Source organism: Carassius auratus, chromosome 40 (assembly GCF_003368295.1).
Source record: "Carassius auratus strain Wakin chromosome 40, ASM336829v1, whole genome shotgun sequence".
NCBI lineage: Eukaryota > Metazoa > Chordata > Actinopteri > Cypriniformes > Cyprinidae > Carassius > Carassius auratus.
The window spans coordinates 20,485,281-20,509,990 of record NC_039282.1 but is presented as its reverse complement, the minus strand read 5'-3'; the positions used below and the strand labels follow the sequence as shown (position 1 = coordinate 20,509,990).

Below are 24,710 nucleotides of genomic sequence, written 5' to 3'. Positions count from 1 at the left end.
TAGGTGTCAGGATGTGTGATGATGAAGATGATGATGGTGTCTGTAGGTGTCAGGATGTGTGATGATGATGATGATGATGTCTGTAGGTGTCAGGATGTGTGATGAAGATGCTGATGATGATGGTGGTGTCTGTAGGTGTCAGGATGCTGTGTGAGCTGCTGCTGTCCTCGATCTGGTTCCTGATCGTGATCTTTTGGCTGGAGACCATCAGTGTTTGGCTCTTCCTGTGTCTGTACTATCAGGACCGGGTTTTCTATCACTGGGGTTCAGGGTGAGTCCAGCGCTAACTCATCTATTAATTATAAACCGTGATGAACGTGATGCAGACTGAGACACTATCAGTTTTTCACAATATTTTACTTTGTTCAGTTACGCTGTAAAATAAAGTGTGAGCCAGTGAAGAACACTCTCCCGTCTGTGAGGAGGACAGTCACAATTCAACACAAAGATGTCTTTAATATCTTATCTGTGGTGCTGTTGTGAAAGCGTGTCTTGTTTTGTGTGCAGTGAGTCTGCGGGTGACCCCGATCAGTTCCTCTATGTGTTGAGCAGGTGAGCTTTAGTTCTGCTTTTGATACGGAAAGATAAAGAGAAACTTACATTACTGCAAACCCTGCTCATCTTCTCCTACAGAATTGACCTTTCTGCGCACATGCAGACCTGAGGAAGTGATGTCATCGCACGAGAGCCAGGTCACATGAGGGGACACGAGGGGGGTCAGAGGTCAGCAGATGCTCGTGACATCAGAGAGTGATGGTTCTGCAGGCGGATGGAGTCGAGGGATTCAGCAGAAACACACTGAACATGAGCAGTGTGCCGCAGGAACATCAGACGCTTTAGGTTTCTTTCACACGATCAGTGACAAACCCTTACCTGACTGAGTTTAACCAGCTCATCTCTTTAACTAGCTGGGGTTTCATAAGCATTAATATCTCCGGATGAATGATTATCTAACTACTGTCCTGTCTATTTTTGTACCCGTTTATCTTTTTTACTTAATAATAAAAATAAATATGTTTTAAATAGAGTTTTCTGAGGTTTCTTTTCTACACTGAACAAAAACAAGCACAATCTCTTTTATTGCACGTAACAAGTGTGTTCACATTAGTTAATGCACAAAATATCATGAGTTAGGAAGCGTTTATAAATCTGGTTTGTTGTTAAATCACGTGTGGTCACATGTTTGTTTTTAATGTTTAACATTTTTCTTCTTTACTGTATGAAATAACACCATAGAATCACAATTAACGAACAAAGCAAACAGAATGCATTGTATGTCTCTTAAAAACAAGAATGCGTTAGTTTTTAATAATCCACGCTACTAAAATAAACACTTCTGTTCATATAACTGCTCTACATCAATTAACACTGATGTACAGTATTCCTCAAAATCAATAAAAACAGTCCATTTTATTAACCATTAGCTGCTGACCCTCTATGACCCGATTAAACTATACTAACGAGCATTTTTGGATAAACATAACATTCGTTTCTCTTTTGTTGTTGTTATTGTTTCTAAAAAAAAAGAGGAAAAGTAGCGCAACGCATTAATTTCCATAAAACGTAACATAATTAGTTACTTTATCGCGGAAGTAACGCGATATTGTAATAGTTTTAAAAGTATCTTCCCCCAGCACTGTAAACTATCACATAAACTTATAAATGCATGGACGCGTAAACATAGTTTGATGCAGGCGCCGCTCGGGGCAGCCGCTCCTCCGCGCGGGGTCCTTCAGCAGACGGCGCAGAAGTCGCACAGAGACACACAGAGAGAAGCGCGCGCTGCTGTTGTTTCTGTTGATAAACCGGTTTAAAACTCTTTATTGGAGTGTTTTGTCGCTGTTTATTAGTGATTTGTGTGTTTTCTCCAGCATGGCTCCCACTGTACAGACACAAGCGCAGCGGGAGGATGGACACCGGTGAGACACACACACACACACACACACACACACACACACAACCCCTGATCACGCTCAATGCTCTGCTGGGTTTCATTAGAGCCATCGCAGCTGTCTCATGTAGATATCCTCATGTCTCAAGGAGTGTGTGACGTGTGTTTTGTGTTTCCTGCAGGAGTTCAGCTCACAGAAGCGTCCCAGAGAGGTACTGATGATGATGATGATGATGATGATGATGATGATGCTGATGATGATGTGTCACCTGTCCTATCCTCCCTAAATAGTGCTCTTCATCAGTGTTCTTCAGTACTGTGTAGTGTGTTTTGTTTGAGTGACCTGCATGTCAGCCTCTGACTCAGCCAATCACGTGAGAGAGGGGGCGGGGCTGACAGAGGGAAACCTGTTTGGAAACAGAGGTGTGTTTAACCTCTTGTGTGCCGCAGGTCTGGTGTCGTGTGCAGAGTGAAGTATGGCAACAGTCTTCCGGATATCCCCTTCGATCCCAAGTTCATCACGTATCCATTCGACCAGCACAGGTACGGCTCGCTTCGCAGGGGCTGCTGGGATAGATACGTCACGCTGACCGTGTGCTGTGTGTCGCAGGTTTGTGCAGTATAAAGCCACCTCACTGGAGAAACAGCACAGGCACGAGCTGCTCACCGAACCAGATCTGGGCGTCACCATCGACCTCATCAACCCTGACACGTACCGCATTGACCCCAGCAGTGAGTCTCACACACACACACACACACACACACACACACTGCTTGAACACAGTACACACTAGATAAAGCGCGGTGGGAATAAAGGTGCCTTGCTTTGTGTGTGTTTCAGTTCTGCTGGATTCTGCTGATGAGAAGCTGCTGGAGGAGGAGATTCAGGCTCCGTCGAGCTCAAAGAGGTGCGAGAGAATCACTTCTCCTGTGACCTCTGACCCCCAGCACTGACTCTGACGAGTGTGTGTGTGTGTGTGTGTGTGTGTGTGTTCAGGTCCCAGCAACACGCGAAGGTGGTGCCATGGATGAGGAAGACGGAGTACATCTCCACCGAGTTCAACAGATACGGCGTCTCCAACGAGAAGGTGGAAGTCAAGTGAGTGAGACACCACCAGTCTGTCTGACATCTCAGTGTGACGCTCTGATCATCATGTGACCCCCGTGTGTGTGTGTGTGTGTGTGTGTGCAGGATCGGTGTGTCCGTGAAGCAGCAGTTCACAGAGGAAGAGATCTACAAAGACAGAGACAGTCAGATCGCAGCCATCGAGAAGACGTTTGAAGACGCGCAGAAATCCGTGAGTGGACGGAGATCACACACACACACACGTGATGTCAGCTCTGGTCTGATGTGTTTCTGATTCATTCTTCTGTGTGAATCTTCCAGATTGCCCAGCATTACAGCAAACCCAGAGTCACACCGGTGGAGGTTCTGCCCGTCTTCCCAGACTTCAAGGTCTCAGACACACAGACACACTCACACACACTCAAACACACACACAGACACATACACACAGACACTCACTCACTCAGTGCTCACATCTGTCCGTCTCTCTCTCTCACAGATGTGGATTAATCCGTGTGCTCAAGTCATCTTTGACTCTGATCCGGCTCCTAAAGATGTTTCTGCACCAGCGGGGGTGGACATGATGTCACAGGCCATGATCAGGTGTGTGTGTGTGAACCCTGACCCCTGAGAAACCAGAGTCCTGATGTCAGCTGACCTGATGTGTGTGTGTGTGTGTGTGTGTTCAGGGGGATGATGGACGAGGAGGGGAATCAGTTTGTGGCGTACTTCCTGCCTAACGAGGACACGATGCGCAAACGCAAGAGAGACGTGGAGGAGGATCTGGAGTACATGCCTGATGAACTGTGAGACTCTCATCAAACACATTCATCAGAGAAGAGTTTGTTTAACTATACTGGTATCCTGATGTGTGTGTGTGTGTGTGTGTGCAGGTATGATTATAAGATCGCTCGCGAGTACAACTGGAACGTGAAGAACAAGGCCAGTAAAGGATACGAGGAGAACTACTTCTTCATCTTCAGAGACGGAGACGGAGTTTATTATAATGAGCTGGAGACCAGGTATCTGTCAATCACACAGACGGCTCCGCCCACTCCAGCTCTGCGTGTGTTACTGACCGTGTGTGTGTGTGTTAGGGTGCGTCTGAGCAAGCGGCGGGCGAAGGTCGGCGCTCAGTCGTCTACGAACGCTGTGCTGGTGTGTAAACACAGAGACATGAACGAGAAGGAGCTGGAGGCTCAGGTCAGATCACATCACACTCATCTGAGACTGAGTTTGTCTGCACAGAAGATGTGTTCACTGATCTGTGTGTGTCTGATGAACAGGAGGCTCGCAAGGCTCAGCTGGAGAATCACGAGCCTGAGGATGAAGAAGAGGAGCTGGACCTGGAGAAAGACCTGCAGGACTCCGGTAACACACACACACACACTGTTGTAATTATTTGTTCAGTTCCAGTGATTGTTACGGTTATGAATGAGTGTTCAGTGCGTGATGTTATGTGTGGTTGAGAGAACCTTCCTCCGATGTGAATGTCACAGTTCTTCTGTGTTCAGGTGAGGAGCGTGAGAAGCCCAGCGACTCTGAGAACTCTGAGAGCGAGTCTGAGCGTGAGGAAGAGGAGCGTCCCGCTGATGAAGACGAGGAGGAGGAGGAGGAGGAGGTCAAGCGGCGCGAGAGGAAGAGCAGCGGCAGCGAGAGCGGAGAGGACCGGCAGGCGCGGGACGAGGAGGAGATCTTCGGCAGTGATGATGATAGTGAGGATGAGGAGGGTGAGCGAGCGAGGAGTAACAGCAGCAGTGTTCAGCACAGCGGCAGCGAGAGAGCGTCCGACTCCAGCGACGACAGCGACAGCCAATGAGACGGCCACACCTCACGCCTGGCCCCGCCCACCAGCCGCTGCTGCACTAATACTGTTTAACTCTGTCCCTCCCTGTTGGGTCTCTGATATGAAAACACATTCTGCTTGACCTGGACATGTGAGATTGATTCTTGCTGAGAGAGTGTGTGTGTGTGTGTGTGTGTGTGTGTGTGTCTGTGTGTGTGTGTGTGTGTGTGTGTGTGTCTCCTGCTGCTGTAGTTTGACTCAGTTTTCATCTGCTGTCAGGTGTTCCTGTTTAATTTCTCTGCTCTTTCATCATGGACTGAGTGAATCTCTCATTAGTGAGCACCTTTATTTGCTGGTTTTTCCTCATCACAGTGTAAACATTGTAAATAAACAACGATTTTGTTAGTATTCCAGAAGTGACTGTGATTCTCTGGAGCTGAACTGACGTCACACATGCACTACAAATCACCAGACGCACTGAGATTCAGACCTGATTTATGTGATGTTGATTCACAAACACATGATTTACAGAAAACCAGTTTCTCCAGGCTTACAAATGAAATAAGAGCAAGAATCATGCTGAGATATTTAAAACAGAATAAGTTCCCAGTTCTTAACGTCACTTCTGAGTGATTTCATTATGCTGTTCATAGATTTAGCGAAAAAATGCCAATTTCTCCTTCAGCCATTCTTCAGTCAGGTCGTCCGCATTACGAACCTCAAAAATCTGCAGAGAGAGAGAAGATGAATTGCTTTTATGAAACCATGTCGACAGCAAAAACACTTTTGAACTTGAAACAATTTCGTAAAAACGTGAAACTAAACAGTCCACGACCGATGCATAAATACTGATTTGTGTTACTGTTTTGAGATCATTATTAGAGACTAGATCGAACACTCCATTAATGTTACTTTGTAACATTTGCTCATAATGTTAATAGAATGTCAGCTGCAAACATTGATGTGCTTGTTCATATGCAGCTCATCTGCTCCAGTGATATCTCTTGTATAATTAGCCGTTTGAGCGTTAGCGTCAGAGAGGAGGCAGTGGTCAGTGCCTGACCTTGGTGAGGTCCGCAGACTGCACCAGCCGGTTCTTGCTGCCGGCGTACATCATCTGCTGCTCCGGTTTACAGCCTGAGAGACATCAGAAGCGGTGTCAGTGTGAATCGAGTGTGAACGCCTCTGAACGCTGAGCTGCAGCCGTCTGTACTCACCCACAGGACTGGAGAAGATGAAGCAGAGCGGATACGACACACGTCCATCACCGTGGGTCAGCTTATAACTGTACACGATATACGTGCGTCTGAGTCAAAGAACACACACTCACACTGAGACTGCTACATTAGTTTTTATTTTCAGCTCTACTCTTAATAATCAGTTGTGTGTGTTTTGTCATTTTTATTGTCTGTATAGTTTTTATACATTTATGTTTTAGGTTGTGTTATTTTAGAACTTCAAGTTCAACTAAAAAATTGAAAATGCTGCCTTTCTGGTTTAATTTTAATTCTAGTTACATTTTACCAATTTTTTTTTTTTAAACAAGTTTAATTGTATGTTCATTTTTATTCCAGGTTTAGTTTTACTTATTTTAGTAATTCAAGTTTAACTAAATAAAAGGTTTGCCTTTACTGCATAAAGCTGAAATATATATTTTTTTTTATTTAATGTTTACTTTATTGCAAGTAGTTTGTTTTAGTTGTAGTAAAAAAAAAATATTAACTTCTTTTTTAAATGTGTCCATATCTATTTTAGTTCAGTTTTAGATGTAGTTATTTTAGCACTTATAAATAAACTAAATGGAAATGAGCTGAAATTAATCAAAACTAGTCAAAACAGGACCACGTATACTTGAAAATAAATTAAAGTTTTGCAAACGAAAATTAAATAAATGTGCTTTTTGCAAACAAACATACATATTTTGCAATTCTTAATTTGTGTTTGCAAAACCTTTTTTCTTTTGCAATACTTGCTTCTTATTGCACAAATGTCTTTAGCAGAACTATATGTGGCCCTCTTCTGACTCCATAGAAATCAAATAACTTCAGTTCGTGTTTTGATAATGTTTAGTTTTTTTTATGGTGTAATTTTTAGTTAACAACAATAACAAATCTAAATCCGGTGATCAGATCAGTGTGGTTAAGGATATCGAGGCTGACGTTCTGGAAGCTCTTCTCTGAGTTCATCCAGTGAGATGTTCTGAAACACACACACACACACACACAGGTGAGATAACCTTTGACCTCCTGACCCTCAGAGCAGCACAAAGGTCACACTGACCTCGTATTCCTCCTCCAGCACCACCAGCTGCTTCTCCATGTCGATCTTCACTGAGGAACACAAGAGCAGAATGAGCATCTGTGGGATCTTCACACAGATCAAGCGTGCGTCAGACTCACTCAGAATGGCTGCGTTGCTGGTCTCCTTACGGAAGCGGAACTTCTTCAGCTTCTCCTGCAGACTGCCGTCCACCTCGCACACAACTAGAGAACTCGACTGAAGAAACAACACAGATCTATAACTCAACCTGACAGCTGCAGCACACACTGAACCAGAGCTGAACTCATCTCAGACTGAGTTATGGCCGTTAAAGCGCCAGCTCGAGAGATCGAGGACAGGAAGTGTGTTCTGCTGTGCTGTAATGCTTCGCTTCCTCTTTTATTTAAAGTAAAGTCATAAAGCAGCTCTGGAAGTCTCAAACTCTGAACTCTGAGACTCAAACACGTTCTAGATGCAGTCAGATCTGACAGAAAGAGACGATCTTACCATCTTGCGGCTCTGAGCGTCCGGTTCCTCTGGGTTCCTCTGACAGGATGCTGAAGATTCGAGGCGCTCCTGTAGACGTCAGACTCAAACACTGCCTTCTTCTGTCATGAGGAACCACAGATCACGCGTGTTTGCACTCTCTGACTTCATCTGCCGCTGAAGCCATGAGAAGAGATTTACACAGATTTGATCTGCAGCGTGTGCAGCTGAATACGTTGAGAACACTGCACACTATCACTGCATTTACAAACACAACTACTAATCTAGACCTTGAGTCACTTTTCCAGAATATAGCAACCATTTCTGGATCATCTTGAGCAGATAAAGGCTGACTCTGGTCAGTAATGTAGAGAACAGTGTAAAACAAACGACTCTATAGAAATGTACTGAACTGAATTAAACTGGTAGAGCAGCTCTAGTGAATGAGAGAGAGAGTGATGGACTGAGTGAGTGTGAAAGTATTATCATGTACAGCACTCAATACTTAGTTGTGTCTCTTTTGTCTGAATGACTGCAGCATGGAGTGGATCAGTCTGTGGCACTGCTCAGGTGTTATGAGAGACCAGGTGTCTCTGATAGTGGCCTTCAGCTCTTCTGCACTCTTGGGTCTGGCATATCACATCTTCCTCTTCACAATACCCCATAGACGCTGTGTGTTGTTCAAGAGTGTCTTGACACAAGGAATGTGAAGCTGAAACCCATGTCTTGCAGACGTCTGTGTGTAGTGGTTCTTGAAGCACTGACTCCAGCTGCAGTCCACTCTTTGTGAATCTCCCCCACATTTCTGAATGGGTTTTGTTTCACAATCCTCTCCAGGGTGCAGTTATCTCTATCACTTGTACACTTCTTTCTACCACATCTTTTCCTTCTCTTCACCTCTCTATTAATGTGCTTGGACACAGAGCTCTGTGAACAGCCAGCCTCTTTAGCAATGACCTTTTGTGTCTTCCCCTCCTTGTGTAAGGTGTCAGTGGTTATCTTTTGGGCAACTGTCGAGTCAGCAGTCTTCCCCATAATTGTGTAGCCTACAGAACTAGACTGAGAGAACATTTAAAGGTCTTTGCAGGTGTTTTGAACCTTTTCACAATATTAAAATTTTCTGAGATACTGAATTTGGGATTTTCCTTCGTTGTCAGTTTAAATCATCAAAATTAAAAGAAATAAACATTTGAAATATATCAGTCCGTGTTTAATGATGAATGAATATAATATAACATTTTTACTTTTTAAATGGAATTAGTGATCTAAATCAACTTTTTGAAGATATTCTAATTATATGACCAGCACCTGTATATTTATCTGTTCTAGATTAAATGTAAATGTATGAAAAAATTGAATTGAATTGAGAGAGAGTGTGTAAGAGAGAGAGATAAAGATACACACACACACACACACACACAGAGAGAGAGAGACAGAGAGAGAGAGAGAGACAGACAGACAGACAGACAGACACACACACACACACACACACACACACACACACACACACAGAGAGAGAGAGAGAGAGAGAGAGAGAGAGACAGACAGATAGACACACACATACACAGAGAGAGAGAGAGAGAGAGAGAGAGAGAGAGAGAGAGAGACAGACAGACAGATAGACACACACATACACACAGAGAGAGAGAGAGAAAGAGAGCGCGCGCGCGGTGTGTGTGTGTGTCGCTCGGTTCTGTCGGTGATCTTCAGCCGGTTCTGTGTGTTTCCGCGCAGATCTCACGCGTGTCGCTCAGTAAGTGTGTGTGTGTGTGTGTGCAGTGTGTTTTAATCTCTTGGTGTGTGTTAGCTCTAGGTTTGTGCTTTAGTGTGTGTGTGTTGGCGATGCTTCCTCTCCTGAAGTGTGTTTTATTGAGTGTAATGATGAATCGGGTGTATTGTTATCGTTGATCTATGTGTGTGTGTGTGTGTTTGTGTCGCGTTCAGTCAGATTGCTGTTAGCATTAGCTTTAGCATCAGGCCTGTAAGCCGCGCTTCAGTGTTCCGTGTTTATTTCATTTCTGCACTAATTACATATCAATACACATTCAATCAAACCCTCTGTAGCTCGTTCAGACATTTCCATCACTATCTGTGTGTGTGTGTGTGCGTGTTTGATCCTGTCTGGCATTAACAGCGATATATCTGTCTCTGTGTGTGTGTGTGTGTGTGTGTGTGTGTGTGTGTATGTTAGCAGGACTATCGATACACCGCAGTCTCATTCCATATTTACATTTCATCCGATATGTAATCGATGTAACCCTCCAGTTCTATGATTCTAATCTCTGATCTGACTCTGTTCACACCTGATCAGTCTGATTCGGTTTACTCTCCTGTACTCGCGTTTACTCCTCATCTGTCTGACTCTACACCATCTGTCTTCTGACTGTGGGATATTTATTCATCTTTCTCATTTACACTTCATTGCTGTGATTTTACCCTCATCTGACTGTATTTACTCTGATTTTACACTGGCTGTAATTCCTCGTCTCATCTTAACATTAATTCAGATTTTACGCTCCTCCTGTGATTGAGTTTTTTCACCATATATGATTGAATTAACTTTTGTTTGTTGTTTTTACCCTGGTTTTACACCTCATTCTGTGTGATTTTTACTCCCTAATCTGACTGTATTTACTAATTTCTTTCTAATTTACTTTACAGCGTATCTGTTTGACCTCACCTCATCTGTATGTACTAATTGTTTCTGCTTCAGCCGCTGTGGTCTGCAGGACGGTGGGAATCTGAGACAGAAAGATGTCTGAATGAGTGTTTGTGTGATTTTTTAACACGCGTGTGCTCTGTGCGCAGCTCCTGGCGTCCGTGTGGCGTGTGAAGATGCTCTAGACACGTCTGCATCTGCCTGTGACCTTTGACCCCTGACCCGAACACTGACCCGTGCCTGGCCGGAGTCCACCGCGCTCCAGAACCATGTGAGGGCTTTTCAGTGCCTCTCTGAGCACCGCCTGTAACCCCGCCCTAGTGTATACAAGCCCCACCCCTCATTCTAGCCCCGCCCCTGCCCCTGAAGACACTGGCCATGATGTTCCGGGACCAGGTGGGGATCCTGACGGACTGGTTTAAGGGCTGGAACGAGTGTGAGCAGACGGTGGCACTGCTGTCGCTGCTGAAGCGTGTCTCTCGGACGCAGGCCCGCTTCCTGCACATCTGTCTGGACCACTGGCTGGCCGACTGCACCGAGATACACATACTGGAGGCAGAGGCCAACAACGCAGGTGAAACCAGCAGAACCACGCATGAGCACTGCTGTGTTACTGATCTTGAGCTCGCTCGTACAGACTGATGTGATTATGATTCCTGTTCTGCCTGTGACACAGCAGGGCATCTTTAACTAATTAACAAATCTCTCAATTCACTGTTCCACAAGTTAAGGCCTTGAATCAGACATGGAATTAAATGTTGCATGCACCACAAAAAAATTAATGTCAAACTCTTGCTGCTGCATTTTGGACTAGCTGTAGTTTGTTTACTAAGCGTGCAGAACAACCACCCAATAAAGCATTACAGTAGTCTAACCTTGAAGTCATAAATGCATGGATTAACATTTCTGCATTTGACATTGAGAGCATAGGCCGTAATTTAGATATATTTTTAGATGGAAAAATGCAGTTTTACAAATGCTAGAAACGTGGCTTTCTAAGGAAAGATTGTGATCAAGTAGCACACCTAGGTTCCTAACTGATGACGAAGAATTGACAGAGCAACCATCAAGTCTTAGACAGTGTTCTAGGTTATTACAAGCAGAGTTTATAGATCCTATAATTAACACCTCTGTTTTTTCCTAATTTAGCAGTAAGAAATTACTCATCATCCAATTTTTTATATCGACTATGCATTCCATGAGTTTTTCAAATTGGTGTGTTTCACCGGGCCGTGAAGAAATATAGAGCTGCGTATCATCAGCATAACAGTGAAAGCTAACACCATGTTTCCTGATGATATCTCCCAAGGGTAACATATAAAGCGTGAAGAGTAGCGGCCCTAGTACTGAGCCTTGAGGTACTCCATACTGCACTTGTGATCGATATGATACATCTTCATTCACTGCTACGAACTGATGGCGGTCATATAAGTATGATTTAAACCATGCTAATGCACTTTCACTGATGCCAACAAAGTGTTCAAGTCTATGCAAAAGAATGTTGTGGTCAATTGTGTCAAACGCAGCACTAAGATCCAATAAAACTAATAGAGAGATACACCCACGATCAGATGATAAGAGCAGATCATTTGTAACTCTAAGGAGAGCAGTTTCAGTACTATGATACGGTCTAAATCCTGACTGGAAATCCTCACATATACCATTTTTCTCTAAGAAGGAATATAATTGTGAGGATACCACCTTTTCTAGTATCTTGGACAGAAAAGGGAGATTCGAGATTGGTCTATAATTAACTAGTTCTCTGGGGTCAAGTTGTGGCTTTTTTATGAGAGGCTTAATAACAGCCAGTTTGAAGGTTTTGGGGACATATCTTAATGACAATGAGGAATTAATAATAGTCAGAAGAGGACCTATGACTTCTGGAAGCACCTCTTTTAGGAGCTTAGATGGTATAGGGTCTAACATACATGTTGTTGGTTTAGATGATTTAACAAGTTTATACAATTCTTCCTCTCCTATAGTAGAGAATGAGTGGAACTGTTCCTCAGGGGGTCTATAGTGCACTGTCTGGTATGATACGGTAGCTGACGGCTGAATGGTTGCAATTTTATCTCTAATAGTATCGATTTTAGAAGTAAAGTAGTTCATAAAGTCATTACTGCTGTGGTGTTGGGAAAGGTCAACACTTGTTGAGGCTTTATTTTCTAACATCTGAACCTGGTCTGAAACGGATCTCTCTGGTGTCTGTGTCCAGCTGTGGTCAGTCAGTGGCAGCAGGAGCCGAAGGAGAAGGCCGTGTCGCTGCTGCTATCCCATCTGCCCCTGCTGCAGCCGCGCAACAGTGAAGCTAAGTGTGAGTACATGAAGCTGCTGCAGATGGTCCTGAGCCACACCATCGAGAGCAGTCTGTTCGTGGAGGAGAGTCGCCAGCTGCTGTCCTACGCCCTCATCCACCCGGCCACCACCCTCGATGACCGGAACACTCTGGCCCTGTGGCTCAATCACCTGGAGGAGCACCTGTCCTCACGGCCGCCTCCACCCGGCCCGTACCACCATCACACCCGGCAGGGCTCCGACGAGTGGCCCTGCTCCGCCGAGGCTCTGGAGCCGGCGTACGGCTGGCAGGAGAAGCTGTCGTCCAGCTGCAGTTCACCGGCCGGACAGAACGGACACATGGCTTTCCCAGGAACGGGTGGAGTGACCTCACCGGTCAACAGCAGCACAGGTAACGAGCGCCAGCTGTCCGTCTGAGGTCTGTCTGACACTGATGTCTGTGTGAAAGCTTACTAAAACTAAAATTATCTCACCTTTTGGAATTTTTTTTCCTTAGAATTTTGATAGAAAAAAAAAATCTTTTTTTACAGATATTCGCAACTTATCACACAATAAAGTGTTTTTTTTTTCTTCTCAGAACTGCAAGATACAAACCTGGTATATAAACTCTTAGTTCTAAGTCTGTATTGTGAGAAATAAACACTGAATTGCAATTTAAAAAATAAAAACCTGCAGCGGTCAGTGTGTAGGTCAGATGTAAGATATCAGGTGCTGATCTGTAATAATGGCTCTGCAGGACTGTCCGGTCAGGTGCAGCCGAGCCCACTCAAGCCCTCCATGTCACTCACACCCTCCAATCAGTCGGCCTGCAGCTCTGATTGGCTGAGCCAGGAGGAGGGGGGCGGGTGTCAGGGCGTGTCCGGAGCAGAACACGCCCCTCTGTCTCCGCAGAGCAGTGTGGCATCTTCAGGCAGCGAGCAGACGGAGGAGCAGAGCAACGCACGCAACACTTTCCAGGAGGACGGCAGCGGGATGAGAGGTGACCTACACACACACACACTCACACAGACACACACACACACACTTGACACACATCTCAGGGGCGATTTCTGAATCACTTCACCTTCTCTTTGTGTGTGTGTGTTTCTCCTGCAGACGTGCCGGCCTGGCTGAAGAGTCTCCGTCTGCATAAATATGCGTCGCTCTTTTCTCAGATGACGTACGAAGAAATGATGATCCTCACAGAGAAGCACCTGGAGTCGCAGGTGAGCTCCGCCCCTATCAGCTCATGTGACCTCAAAGCCCCGCCCACGGCTTCTACATTGGTGAAGCTGTTGAATTAAGAGATTCTTTGAAATTACAAATGAGCCACGCCTGAAAAACGAATGCAAATTCCTGATATTAACTATAATAATTCCTGATGTCACTCAAAAACAGTCAATTAATATTATGAATTTCACTGCTTCTTACCAGAAATAAGGTGAATAAACCTTGGGTGGCATGATGTTGGTTAGTTGTGGTGTGTGTTTGTTTCAGAACGTGACGAAGGGAGCTCGACACAAGATCGCTCTGAGCATCCAGAAGCTGAGAGAGCGACAGAGCGTCCTCAAGTCTCTAGAAAAGGTGAACGATGGATCTGAATCTGCGTTTCTTTTGATTCGTCTCCAACCGTCCTCTCATCGTAGATTGTGTTGTTGATTCCAGGATATTCTGGAAGGCGGGAACGTTCGGAATGCTTTACAAGAGCTTCAGCAGATCATCATCACGCCAATCAAAGTCTATGCCCCGCCCACTGCTGCCCAGAAGGAGGTGGAGCCTGTCGATAAAGCAGCCAATCCCGGTGAAGAGAAGGAGGGCGAGGGCTTCCAGACCCACAATCCTCCAGCGTGTGACGGAGAGTCAGCGTCTGCACCCGTCGGTGACGGAGACATCGCAGGACAGTTCACACGTGTGATGGGGAAAGGTTTATTCACATTTGAATTTATTTCACATAACGAGCATTATTTTTTTAATGGTTGTAGTTAAGTATAAAACCAGCTGCTGTGTGTGTGTGTGTGTGTGTGTGTGTGTCCAGTGTGCACACAGCTGCTGGTGTCCAGACCGGACGAGGAGAACATCAGCTGTTACCTGCAGCTCATAGAGAAGTGTGTGACACACGAGGTGAGGCCTGCTCCATCACTGATGCTGCGGTGCTCCAGCGTGACTCTCATGAGTGTGTGTGTGTGTGTGTGTGTGTCAGGCGTTTACAGAGACGCAGAAGAAGCGGCTGTTGTCATGGAAACAGCAGGTGCTGAAGTTGCTCCGCCTCTTCCCGCGGAAGACCGTGATTGACAGCGGTGTGTACCGGCGAAGGTCAGTGTGTAGCAATGGCTGGTGTGTGTGTGTGTGCCGCTCGTCCTCACCGGTGACCCCCGTGTGTGTGTGTGTGTGTGTGTGTGTGTGTGTGTGCAGCTGGCAGCAGTATGGGTCGAACTCTCTGCCCACAGCTGGATCTGTGAGCGCAGGCTTGAGCCGCCGGGGACAGAGACCCTTCCAGATGCCCCCCCGAGGAGCTCCTCCAGCCGGACGCATGAGTCTGATGAGCGCTGGGGGTCTGACCGGAGCATCCCCCCGACACTCGCTCACTAACCCCCCCGCGGTCAGCGCACAGGGTCGACAGGTCAGAGACACCAGCGCTCTACACACTTCTCTGTTTGGAATGGAGCGGTTTACTGAAACTTTACACAAACTATTGCACGTGTGTGGTTTATTGAGTATCATATACAGTCTTGACTAGTGAGAATATGGAGGAGATATAACACTCTGAACTCTCCTCAGAGACAGAAGCTGGTTGTGAAGCGGCTGACAGTGACAGACGGATGGTGTGATCATGTGTTTCAGAATCTGTGGTTTGGGAATCCTGGAGGCAGTAACAGCATGCCGAGCCAGAGCAGAAGTTCAGTGCAGAGGACTCATTCACTTCCTGTTCACACGTCTCCTCAGACCATGCTCCTGTTCCAGCAACAAGGTACTGACCGCGATCCTCCGCCTGTTGTCTGCTTACACGGCTGACTTCACAAGGACAGAGTCCGTTTTGATGTGAATGTTTATGCTATGCATACACACAAACACATTTTTTTAAACTATAGAAGAAATATGAACATTTCCTGATACACACTGAAATAATTTCATCCAGTGTTATAATAAAAACCATCAAACAGAATAGCGGCATGAATAACATTCACAATAACTGCCAGATTGTAACTGAAGAAAGTAGATTGTGTGACTTACATGATCCAACATATTACTATGTGTTCAAATGATACGTGTTTTGACAGACGTTTTTTAAAATGATAATCCTCACATTTCAGCCTTTAAAACTTCACAATAATGCAATGTTGATTGATCACATACTCTTGTTTCCAGAATGCCAAGTTCCAGGGACTGATCTGGAGATCAACCCCACGCTGGAGTCTCTGTGCCTCAGCATGACAGAGCACGCCTTAGGAGGTACGACCAATCAGAGCTCGCCGTCATCCCGCTCCAACCAATCAGAGCTCGCCGTCATCCCGCTCCAACCAATCACAGCACACCATCATCCCGCTCCACCCAATCACAGCACACCTTCATCCCGCTCCACCCAATCACAGCACACCATCAAGATGACCTGGCAACACTAAAGTTTATAAAGCATTTTTCCTTCTCTCTCTGCAGATGGAATGGACAGAACGTCGACGATATGAGACTCAAGCCGGTGAAAGAACTGAATGATGACTGCGCTGTGCTCCAGTAGCCCAGCACACACACACACACACACACACACACACAAACTACACGAGTCACTACAGACCACACACAACTAACTGTGTATATGTTCTCTAATATTTTTCTACTTTATTGTACTTAACTAAGTTTATTATAAAGTAAATACAGAAACTATTATATTGCGGAACTGAGATCAGGATGAGCGTCATTAGCTGGAGGTGTGTGACCGCGAGGAAAGATGGTGCTTCTGGTCTGAGCGAGACCTTCTGCTGAGCGCGGTCAGTAGCCGTTCGTTTACATCCACTTCCTGTGTCCATCTGCCTGCATGACCTCTCACCCTCACGACTTCAGGCATCCCTGTGTTTATCTGTTATGATGCGTTCTTATTTCTGGCCAGGTACAAGAGGTTTCTTAGCACTTACACGTGAGATGTTTACCAGTGCATCACTACAGCCGCCAGCTTTTCTTCAGTTTGTAAATACGCAGGTATAGGAAAATCATAATATGACCCGAGAGACTTTATCCAAATGATTTTTATAAACAGATCTATGAAGTAAAGACGTGAGGCGTGGCCACTGAGAGATCGAGCTGTGCTCGTCTGTAGCTCCGCCCCTCCATGACTGACAGGGACGTCCACCAATGACAGACTCCGCCTCCTACTGACTGATGCAAAAATCCACCAATCAGATTCCATTTCATCGTCGATGTCATCTTTGATTTCCTCCTGGCTTCACAGAATCGACCAATCGCAGTGGTGCTTTCTTTGGATTCATTTGTGGTGTGTTTTCTTTGAATGGTACAGTCTGTGAAAATCCCATTCGGCCTTATCAGAGCATCCGAGCGCTTTGTGTGTGTGTGTTTTATACGTCTCTCAGACGCTGCTCTGTGTCTAGTAAAACTGTATTGACTGAAAAACAGGCTTGTTTGCTTTATTTGTGTAATGATTGAGTCTGCTGCGTCACTGCCGTGTGTGTAGAGCTCGAAGCGCTCCAGAACTCGTCCTGCTCACATCAGTCTAAACCAAAAGAAATACTTCTCATAAAGAAAAGGAAGCCTGTTTTCTATAGAAACTTGTTTCTGCCATGGCATAAAGAAAAGACAAGTTAATTGCAACTTTTTATCTCACAATGCTGACTTTTCTCCAGTTTATCTCTAAATTCTGACAGAATTGCGATCTATAAACATAATTGCTAATGATTCTAAATATAAACTCGTTTTTTTTTATTCAGTGGTAAAAATAAATAAAATTCAAGTAAACTCAGAATTCTGGAAAAAGTCAGAATTGCAAGATATAAACATGGCATTGTGAGGAAAAGGTCAGAGTTTACGTCGTGTGATGGAAAACATTGCAGATCCCTGTTTTTCATCCCGTGGCAGAATCAGGCTTCTATGATTTTGTGAAATGTTTAGATTTTGTTGTTTTCCTGACTGTTCAGCACTTTCCCCAGTTACTGTAATGCCAGAAATATTACAGTTCGGTTAATCTACAGCATGATATACACTTAATTACTGATTAATTAGGATGTTGTGATCTGAGGTTTGTTAACTGCTGAAGTGCCGGAGGGTCATGGAGGTGTTTCGTGGTGATCTGTGAGATGGAAGTGTGTCTGTGTCTCAGTCGCTCCGGATCTCATCACACTTCGCTCCCGCTTCACTCCTCCATCCCCTTCATCCAGAGCGTCTCGTCTGCTTCCTGTTGGAGACCAAATCCCTCCGTGAGAGCGAGTCCGAGTCAGCTGATGTTTTATCTGTGTGTGGAACAGCCTGGTGCTTCTTCACACCGCAGCTCTCTCCGTCTTAATCGATTATTTCATTAACGTGTGTCATAACGGGGTCAGGAACCCTCGGAGGAAACTGAACTTACTGACAGCAGCTTCCTCTGCATCCATCCATGTGAGGATGAGAAGAAATACTGGAGGGAATCATTCCAAAGATGTGAGCTCTGTCTGTCTCTCTCTCTCTCTCGCACTCTCTCTCTCTCTCTCCCTCTCTCTCTCTCTCTCTCTCTCTCTCTCTCCCTCGCTCTCTCTCTCTCTCTCTCTCTTTCTCTCTGTCTCTCACTCTCTCTCTCTCCCTCTCTCTCTCTCTCTCTCTCTCTCTCTCCCGGTGAGACCTCGACTGTGAACCTCGGTACCGTCTGCAGGGCAACTACTTGATGACAGACACAGAATAAAGGCACTTGGCATGATATATTATTATTATTATTGTTATTATTAATATTATTACTGACATTATTACTGGAGTGATGGGACTTGTGTGTGTTGCTCTGTTTGGTTCAGTTCTTCTAATATCTTTGTCATGCTTCTTACCTGAATGGACATCAGAATGGTAATAAATTGTTCATTTTTTGCATTTACTGAACGCTTTCGCTGATTCTCTTCTTTTTGAGCGTGTCTCTGCTGCGAGACTGAGGTGAAATGAGTTTGTCTTCTCCATCTCTAACAGATTCAAACATCCTGAGAGCATATATTGGTACAGTCAGGGGTGGATCTACCAGGGTGGCATAGGAGTTGCAAATGCCAGCCTAAAAGAAAGCCTTGCCACCCCAGTTGGCAGCAACGAATCTTTCGTGATTCGTGATTCCGCCCCGAACTCCCGAACTGACTCAAATGATTCGTGATCCCGCTACGAACTCCCGAACTGACTCAAATGATTCGCGATCCCCATTACTGACTCAAATGATTCGCGAACCCGCTCTGAACTCCCGAACTGACTCAAATGATTCGCGAACCCACTCCGAACTTCCAAATTGACTCAAATGATTCGCGATCTCGCTAAGAACTCCCGAACTGATTCAAATGATTCGCGATCCCCAAACTGACTCAAATGATTCGCGAACCCGCTTTGAACTCCCGAACTAATTCAAATGGTTTGCGATCCCCCAACTGACTCAAATGATTCGCCTGACAGAAACGACAATGTCTTTATGACAACCTGTAACTTTGAAGAAATTCAAACAGAAATATAGTACTATTGCACAGTAGAGTATGCTATACTTCAAGAGTTAGCATACTTGATATGCTATACTTCCCATTAGCTAATAATAATAGTTAATTAAAAAACACAGAAACTCTGTCTACAACTCACCAAAATAAAAGTTTGGTCTAACTCAAAGAAATTATGTAAGAAATTGCTTAGTAAAATATACTTAAAAAAAGATCTACTGAAACATTATTTTAAAGGAATATCACACAAGTTTTCATAGAAGTTTTAATTTAAGAATTAATTTAAGATTTTTCCAAAACAATTTCTAAAAGTACATTTTTATTTGTGCATATAATGTCTATTTATGTATTATTATTGTCAGCTAATAAAAGCTATGCTTCAGGACCATATTCATATAACATCTAAGGCTAAATGTAGCTCTTGACTGGTTGAGTTAGATGATGATTAACACTAAACTGTAGAAAATCAGTTGAGTCTCCCCAGCTGGAAATGGCTGTTAAAATCTTGTGTTTCTTATAATAAATTGTCATATTGATAAGACTGAATCTTTTATAATGCTCTTAATGACATGTTGATGCATACTGTATGCATTAGTGAGTGTGTGGTGCTTATGGGGTATGGTCACTTATTCCTTATATGTTTGTAATGTTTGTTATAACTGTTTCAAATGCAAGACATTGATTGCATGAGATTAAGTTTGTAAATGATAGCTGTGTCCTTTTGTAGTGTGCACATATATTTATCATCAAACTGTGATAACTGTGACTAAATTCAGTAGATATACGTCTGCCATATGTTGCCACCCCTCAAAAATTCCTGCCCCATTCTCGCCACCCCATCAATATTTTTCTAGATCCACCCCTGTATACAGTCTTCACTCTCTGGGTTATTCTTCAGTTCTGTGTGACAGGAATCATTTGAGTTGCATTTATGAAGATTATTACAACCTCACTGAGTCTAGTCCTCTGCCAGCACTTTGTCCTCGGGCTGTTTGTCTCTGTAACGGCTAACCAGCAGGTGTTTGTGTGCGCGCGCGTGTGTGTGTGTGTGTGTGTGTGAGAGAGAGAGAGAGAGTGTGTGTGTGAGACAGAGAGTGTGTGTGAGCTACTAGAAGTGTGTTTAATGCATTAGTAATGAAGATGATTTTCATGTATTAATGAACAATCCCGCCTCAGGTCTCTCTCTCTCTCTGATGTGAGAATCAAATATTTGCTGATCTCTTACTCATATTATCTGCTGGTTTCATATTTACAGCTGCTTATCAATAAATTAGAATGTCATGGAAAAGTTAATTTATATCAGTAATTCAAGGCAAATTGTGAAACTTGTGTATGAAATTAAATGCACACAGACTGAAGCAGTTTAAAGGGGGGGAGAAATGCTAGTTTTCACTCAATATCCTGTTAATCTTGAGTACCTGTAGAGTAGTACTGCATCCTTCATAACTCCAAAAAGTCTTTAGTTTTATTATATTCATAAGAGAAAGATAGTCTGTACCGATTTTTCCCGGAAAAACACGAGCGGCTGGAGGCGTGACGTGTGGGCGGAGCTAAAGAATCAGGAGCGCCAGTAGCTTTTGCGTTGAGAGCGTTTGGAAGCTGTGACACCTTTAGGACAAAACCAACCAAAACAAACCATGGCTAACAGTCAGATTCAGCCGTTTATTTATGATCCAGAATCAGATCCAGAGGCTGAAACTGAACGAGAGTAGCAGCAGCAACGACTCGCTCCGAGCGGGGCTCGAACCCGGGTCTCCGATGAGAGGCGGATGCACTAACAAGCAGGAAGAGATATTTGAAGCAGTTTTACTCACCGCCTGCGGTTCCAACACACAATTGTGACCCTTTTTCGTTGGGATTGCATCATCCTTAAGAAATAAACGATGTGCAAATCCGGCGTCAAACTGGGCCTTGTTTGTAAAACAAGCATCTTCGAAATGCAGGGAACAAACACAAACACTTGCACAACTCCGTTGATGCTCTGTAAAAATAAACTCCATCCACTGGTCCCTTAATGCTGTTTTTTTTTTTTTGGTAATCTGTGCAGGGTTGTCTTGCCCTGGCAACCAAAAACACACTTCTTTTGTGACATTTGGGGACGCTCTCGCTCTGATCAGTGAATTCTGTTGCTGCTATACTGGAGCGCCTTCCGGCAGAAGTGCCTCAGGACCCATATAAGGAAATTCCGCTCCATCTAACGTCACACAGAGCCATACTTATATATATATATATATATATATATATATATATATATATATATATATATATATATATATATATATATATATATATATATATATATATATATATAATTTTGATGATTTTTTTTTGTATATTTCCCAAAGAATATGCTGTTCAGATGGTATCTTAATAATAATACATCTAGTGCAATACTATTAAAAGTTATCTGAAGACCAGCTGACCACGTCGCTACAACGTCCCCAATGGGACTAACTAGCGACGTCTTTTGAGGACGTGCCCAAGATGTTTCTGGGAAGTTTGCAGTTAACGAACTGGCTAGGTCTTCACAAAGTTCTGTGTTTGCTGGGCGATCTGAAAACTTCGACTAACGAATGTAAAAAATAAATGCATTTTAATATAGTAAAATAATTAAGATTGATCTTCCTGTATGTTATATTAACAGCCTAACTTTTAACGAGCAATGCACCATAAGATCACCTTTAAACTATTAAAAAACAGAATACCATACTTACCAAATTCATTCAACACGTTATTAAAACATAATTCGTTTTTAAACACTGACAGGAACTTTCAGAGCTGATTCCAAAGTTACTGCGTTTATAAAACAACTCTATGAAAGACTCAGATCACGTATCTAAAAATAAATCGCTATAGTAAAAGAGAAATAATAAGAGGAGTGAAGTTTTCTACTGTTCTGCTGTGTTTGGTCCTCACGCGCGTCTGACGCTCCGCGGCGCGTGTCCGCCCCTCACACGCGCGTTCACAGTGCTAAATTAATCATCTGTGCTAATTATTATACATTTACTTCATTGTCAGCTTCAGGTACTTCATTTATTATTGTTCAATGAACTGTTTAAAACAAAAAAGGTTGTAATTTAATACATCCTAAAAGAGTTATAAACTTTTGAAATCTATTGTTTGTTGTTAGAAAATACTTCTATTTTAAATAAATGCTCTTCTTTTTAACATTCCATTCATCAAAGAATCCTGAAAGAAGTATCACAGTTCAGCAGCACAACTCTGATAATAAATCAGTAATGGAGTAATGATGCTGAAAATCACAGAAACAACAACAACAGCGCCACCAGCTGTCGACACGCGGCTATTGATTGTGATGCTACAGTCAAAAATCTGTAATAATTCAAACTTATCAAAATAAAATATATAAAATAATGGTTTCTATTTTAATTTTCCTTTAAATTGTCATTTATTAATGTAGTAAAAAAACATTCAACTCTGACCGGTGTGTGTGTGTGTGTGTGTGTGTGTGTGTGTGTAGCACTTACACACTAATGCCCCACATAATAAACATGTTAAATACTCATCTGAGGAGGAATATTATTTATATAGGAGGATATAATTTTATATGCGATATTACCTTGTCTTTTCATCATCATCTTTAAGAGTTCATTTCTGTTCAACTTTATTTCTCAGTTGATAAATCCATCCACAATTCATAAAACACAACACATGCAACTTCCTGTCATTGAAATCATTTAAATATCAAATCGACAGGTTACAAAAAAAAGCCTCAGGCCCAAATATTCAGTTATCACTAATGAACTCTTTGACAAACACTTCCTGCTTCGATGTACAGATCTGAATTTTAAAAAATCACAAACAGTCCTAGGAGTCTCTATCTGAATCAACCGAGTCATGCTCCGAAGTGCCGATCTGAATCAACGGAGTCCCGAACAGGCTCCGAAGTGCCGATCTGAATCAACCGAGTCGCGAACAGGCTCCGAAGTGCCGATCTGAATCAACCGAGTCGCGAACAGGCTCCGAAGTGCCGATCTGAATCAACCGAGTCGCGAACATGCTCCGAAGTGCCGATCTGAATCAACCGAGTCGCGAACAGGCTCCGAAGTGCCGATCTGAATCAACCGAGTAGCGAACATGCTCCGAAGTGCCGATCTGAATCAACCGAGTCGCGAACAGGCTCCGAAGTGCCGATCTGAATCAACCGAGTCGCGAACAGGCTCCGAAGTGCCGATCTGAATCAACCGAGTCGCGAACATGCTCCGAAGTGCCGATCTGAATCAACCGAGTCGCGAACAGGCTCCGAAGTGCCGATCTGAATCAACCGAGTCGCGAACAGGCTCCGAAGTGCCGATCTGAATCAACCGAGTCGCAAACATGCTCCGAAGTGCCGATCTGAATCAACCGAGTAGCGAACATGCTCCGAAGTGCCGATCTGGGGGGTCTCAAGACCCTGCAAAAAAAAACGCTTTGACCCCCCATCATCTTCCTGATTAAAAAATATATATATCCGGGATAAAGATTAAAAAATGTTTCTCTTCAAACTACGCAGAACCATAATAAATCATTATTATTTCGACATTTATTCGTACACTGAACCGAGAACGGTTTCTGTCAGACGCATCTGATTGGAGAACCGAGGAGCTGATGATACTGCGCATGTGTGATTCAGCGTGAAGCAAACCGACACACAGGGCGTCTGAACCGAACTGATTCTTTTGGTGATTGATTCTGAACTGATTCTGTGCTTATATTATAAGCGCGGGTAACCCAAGGCTTGAATCAAGGGCAGTCATCTCCAATGACTTTACACCGTTCAACTGGTTTATTTGATCGAACTGTCCGAAAGAACCTTGAGCACCTGCTCCTTTGCCCCTTAAGTGCCCTTTTGTCAAAGCAAAATTTCCAAGCAAAATAATATTATTACAATTTTATAATTATAATTTATCCATAAATAAAATGACCAAAATTATAACTTTTCACCTCACGAGGAAGACCTCATCCGACCAGGCGATTCCTCACACCACACACGCATTTTTTTTATTGTTAGAGGATATTTTCAACACCGTGGCAGCTGGTAAGTGGTGTTTCATTCTCAGCTAAATGATTTTTATGTTTATTTACTTATTATTTTACAAGAACGATGTGATGTGAGAAAATGAGATATGTTGTTTATATTGTTATGTGTAGCCTGTAGTGTAGAAGTAACACTAGCGTACTGTTTGAGGAGTTTCAATGGCATAGAGGTGTCTGTTTTTTTTATGTTATTTGACTAAACTTTTATTATATTGCAGTACTTATTTATTGTTTTAACAAGTTGAGTGCCTTAAAATAATTATCACAACTAGGGCTGCTCAGATCACTATGGTCCGATTGTTAATGCGCATCTCGTCAGTAAAGCCGGTTCTCTAATCAGCATAAATTAATCAGGTGTGTGATTTCACATAGAGCAGCTGTTAATTGAGAGGATGCACAAATAAACGCTGAAAATGAACGTGGATTTGCGCATCTTCTCAGTTAACAATGGCTCTGTGTAGTAACAGCTGCTCTATGTGAAATCACGCACCTGAGGCTGATTAGAGAACCGGCTTTACTGATGAGATGCGCATTAATCGGCTGATCATGATCGGAGCAGCCCTAACACAACACTGGTAAGGATTATTCAGATTTTCTCATTC

At 43.6% G+C, this 24,710-nt stretch overlaps 3 protein-coding genes across 3 annotated transcripts; 2 read left to right on the top strand and 1 right to left on the bottom strand.

Moving 5' to 3' along the window:
* Positions 1–1,725: 1,725 nt before the first annotated feature.
* Positions 1,726–5,151, top strand: LOC113058853 (RNA polymerase II-associated factor 1 homolog). The gene is made up of 14 exons (XM_026227113.1): positions 1,726–1,919; positions 2,074–2,103; positions 2,342–2,434; positions 2,502–2,623; positions 2,733–2,799; positions 2,889–2,990; positions 3,084–3,189; positions 3,279–3,347; positions 3,457–3,560; positions 3,647–3,763; positions 3,851–3,979; positions 4,055–4,160; positions 4,244–4,328; positions 4,472–5,151. The coding sequence occupies exons 1-14, from the start codon at positions 1,873–1,875 to the stop codon at positions 4,774–4,776; spliced, it is 1,482 nt and encodes a 493-aa protein (XP_026082898.1). The 5' UTR covers positions 1,726–1,872; the 3' UTR covers positions 4,777–5,151.
* A 70-nt stretch (positions 5,152–5,221) lies between these two features.
* Positions 5,222–7,663, bottom strand: LOC113058855 (glia maturation factor gamma-like). Its single transcript, XM_026227114.1, has 7 exons — positions 7,510–7,663; positions 7,143–7,239; positions 7,024–7,073; positions 6,893–6,942; positions 5,961–6,043; positions 5,807–5,880; positions 5,222–5,470 (listed from the first exon to the last, which is right to left on the bottom strand). The coding sequence occupies exons 1-7, from the start codon at positions 7,510–7,512 to the stop codon at positions 5,399–5,401; spliced, it is 429 nt and encodes a 142-aa protein (XP_026082899.1). The 5' UTR covers positions 7,513–7,663; the 3' UTR covers positions 5,222–5,398.
* Positions 7,664–9,081: 1,418 nt separating this feature from the next.
* On the top strand, positions 9,082–17,041 carry LOC113058852 (protein Smaug homolog 2-like). Its single transcript, XM_026227112.1, has 13 exons — positions 9,082–9,241; positions 10,297–10,721; positions 12,363–12,833; positions 13,179–13,421; positions 13,538–13,647; positions 13,919–14,005; positions 14,087–14,345; positions 14,457–14,542; positions 14,622–14,734; positions 14,834–15,041; positions 15,263–15,389; positions 15,788–15,871; positions 16,076–17,041. Exons 2-13 carry the CDS (start codon positions 10,526–10,528, stop codon positions 16,102–16,104), a joined length of 2,013 nt encoding a protein of 670 aa, XP_026082897.1. The 5' UTR covers positions 9,082–9,241; positions 10,297–10,525; the 3' UTR covers positions 16,105–17,041.
* Positions 17,042–24,710: the final 7,669 nt, after the last annotated feature.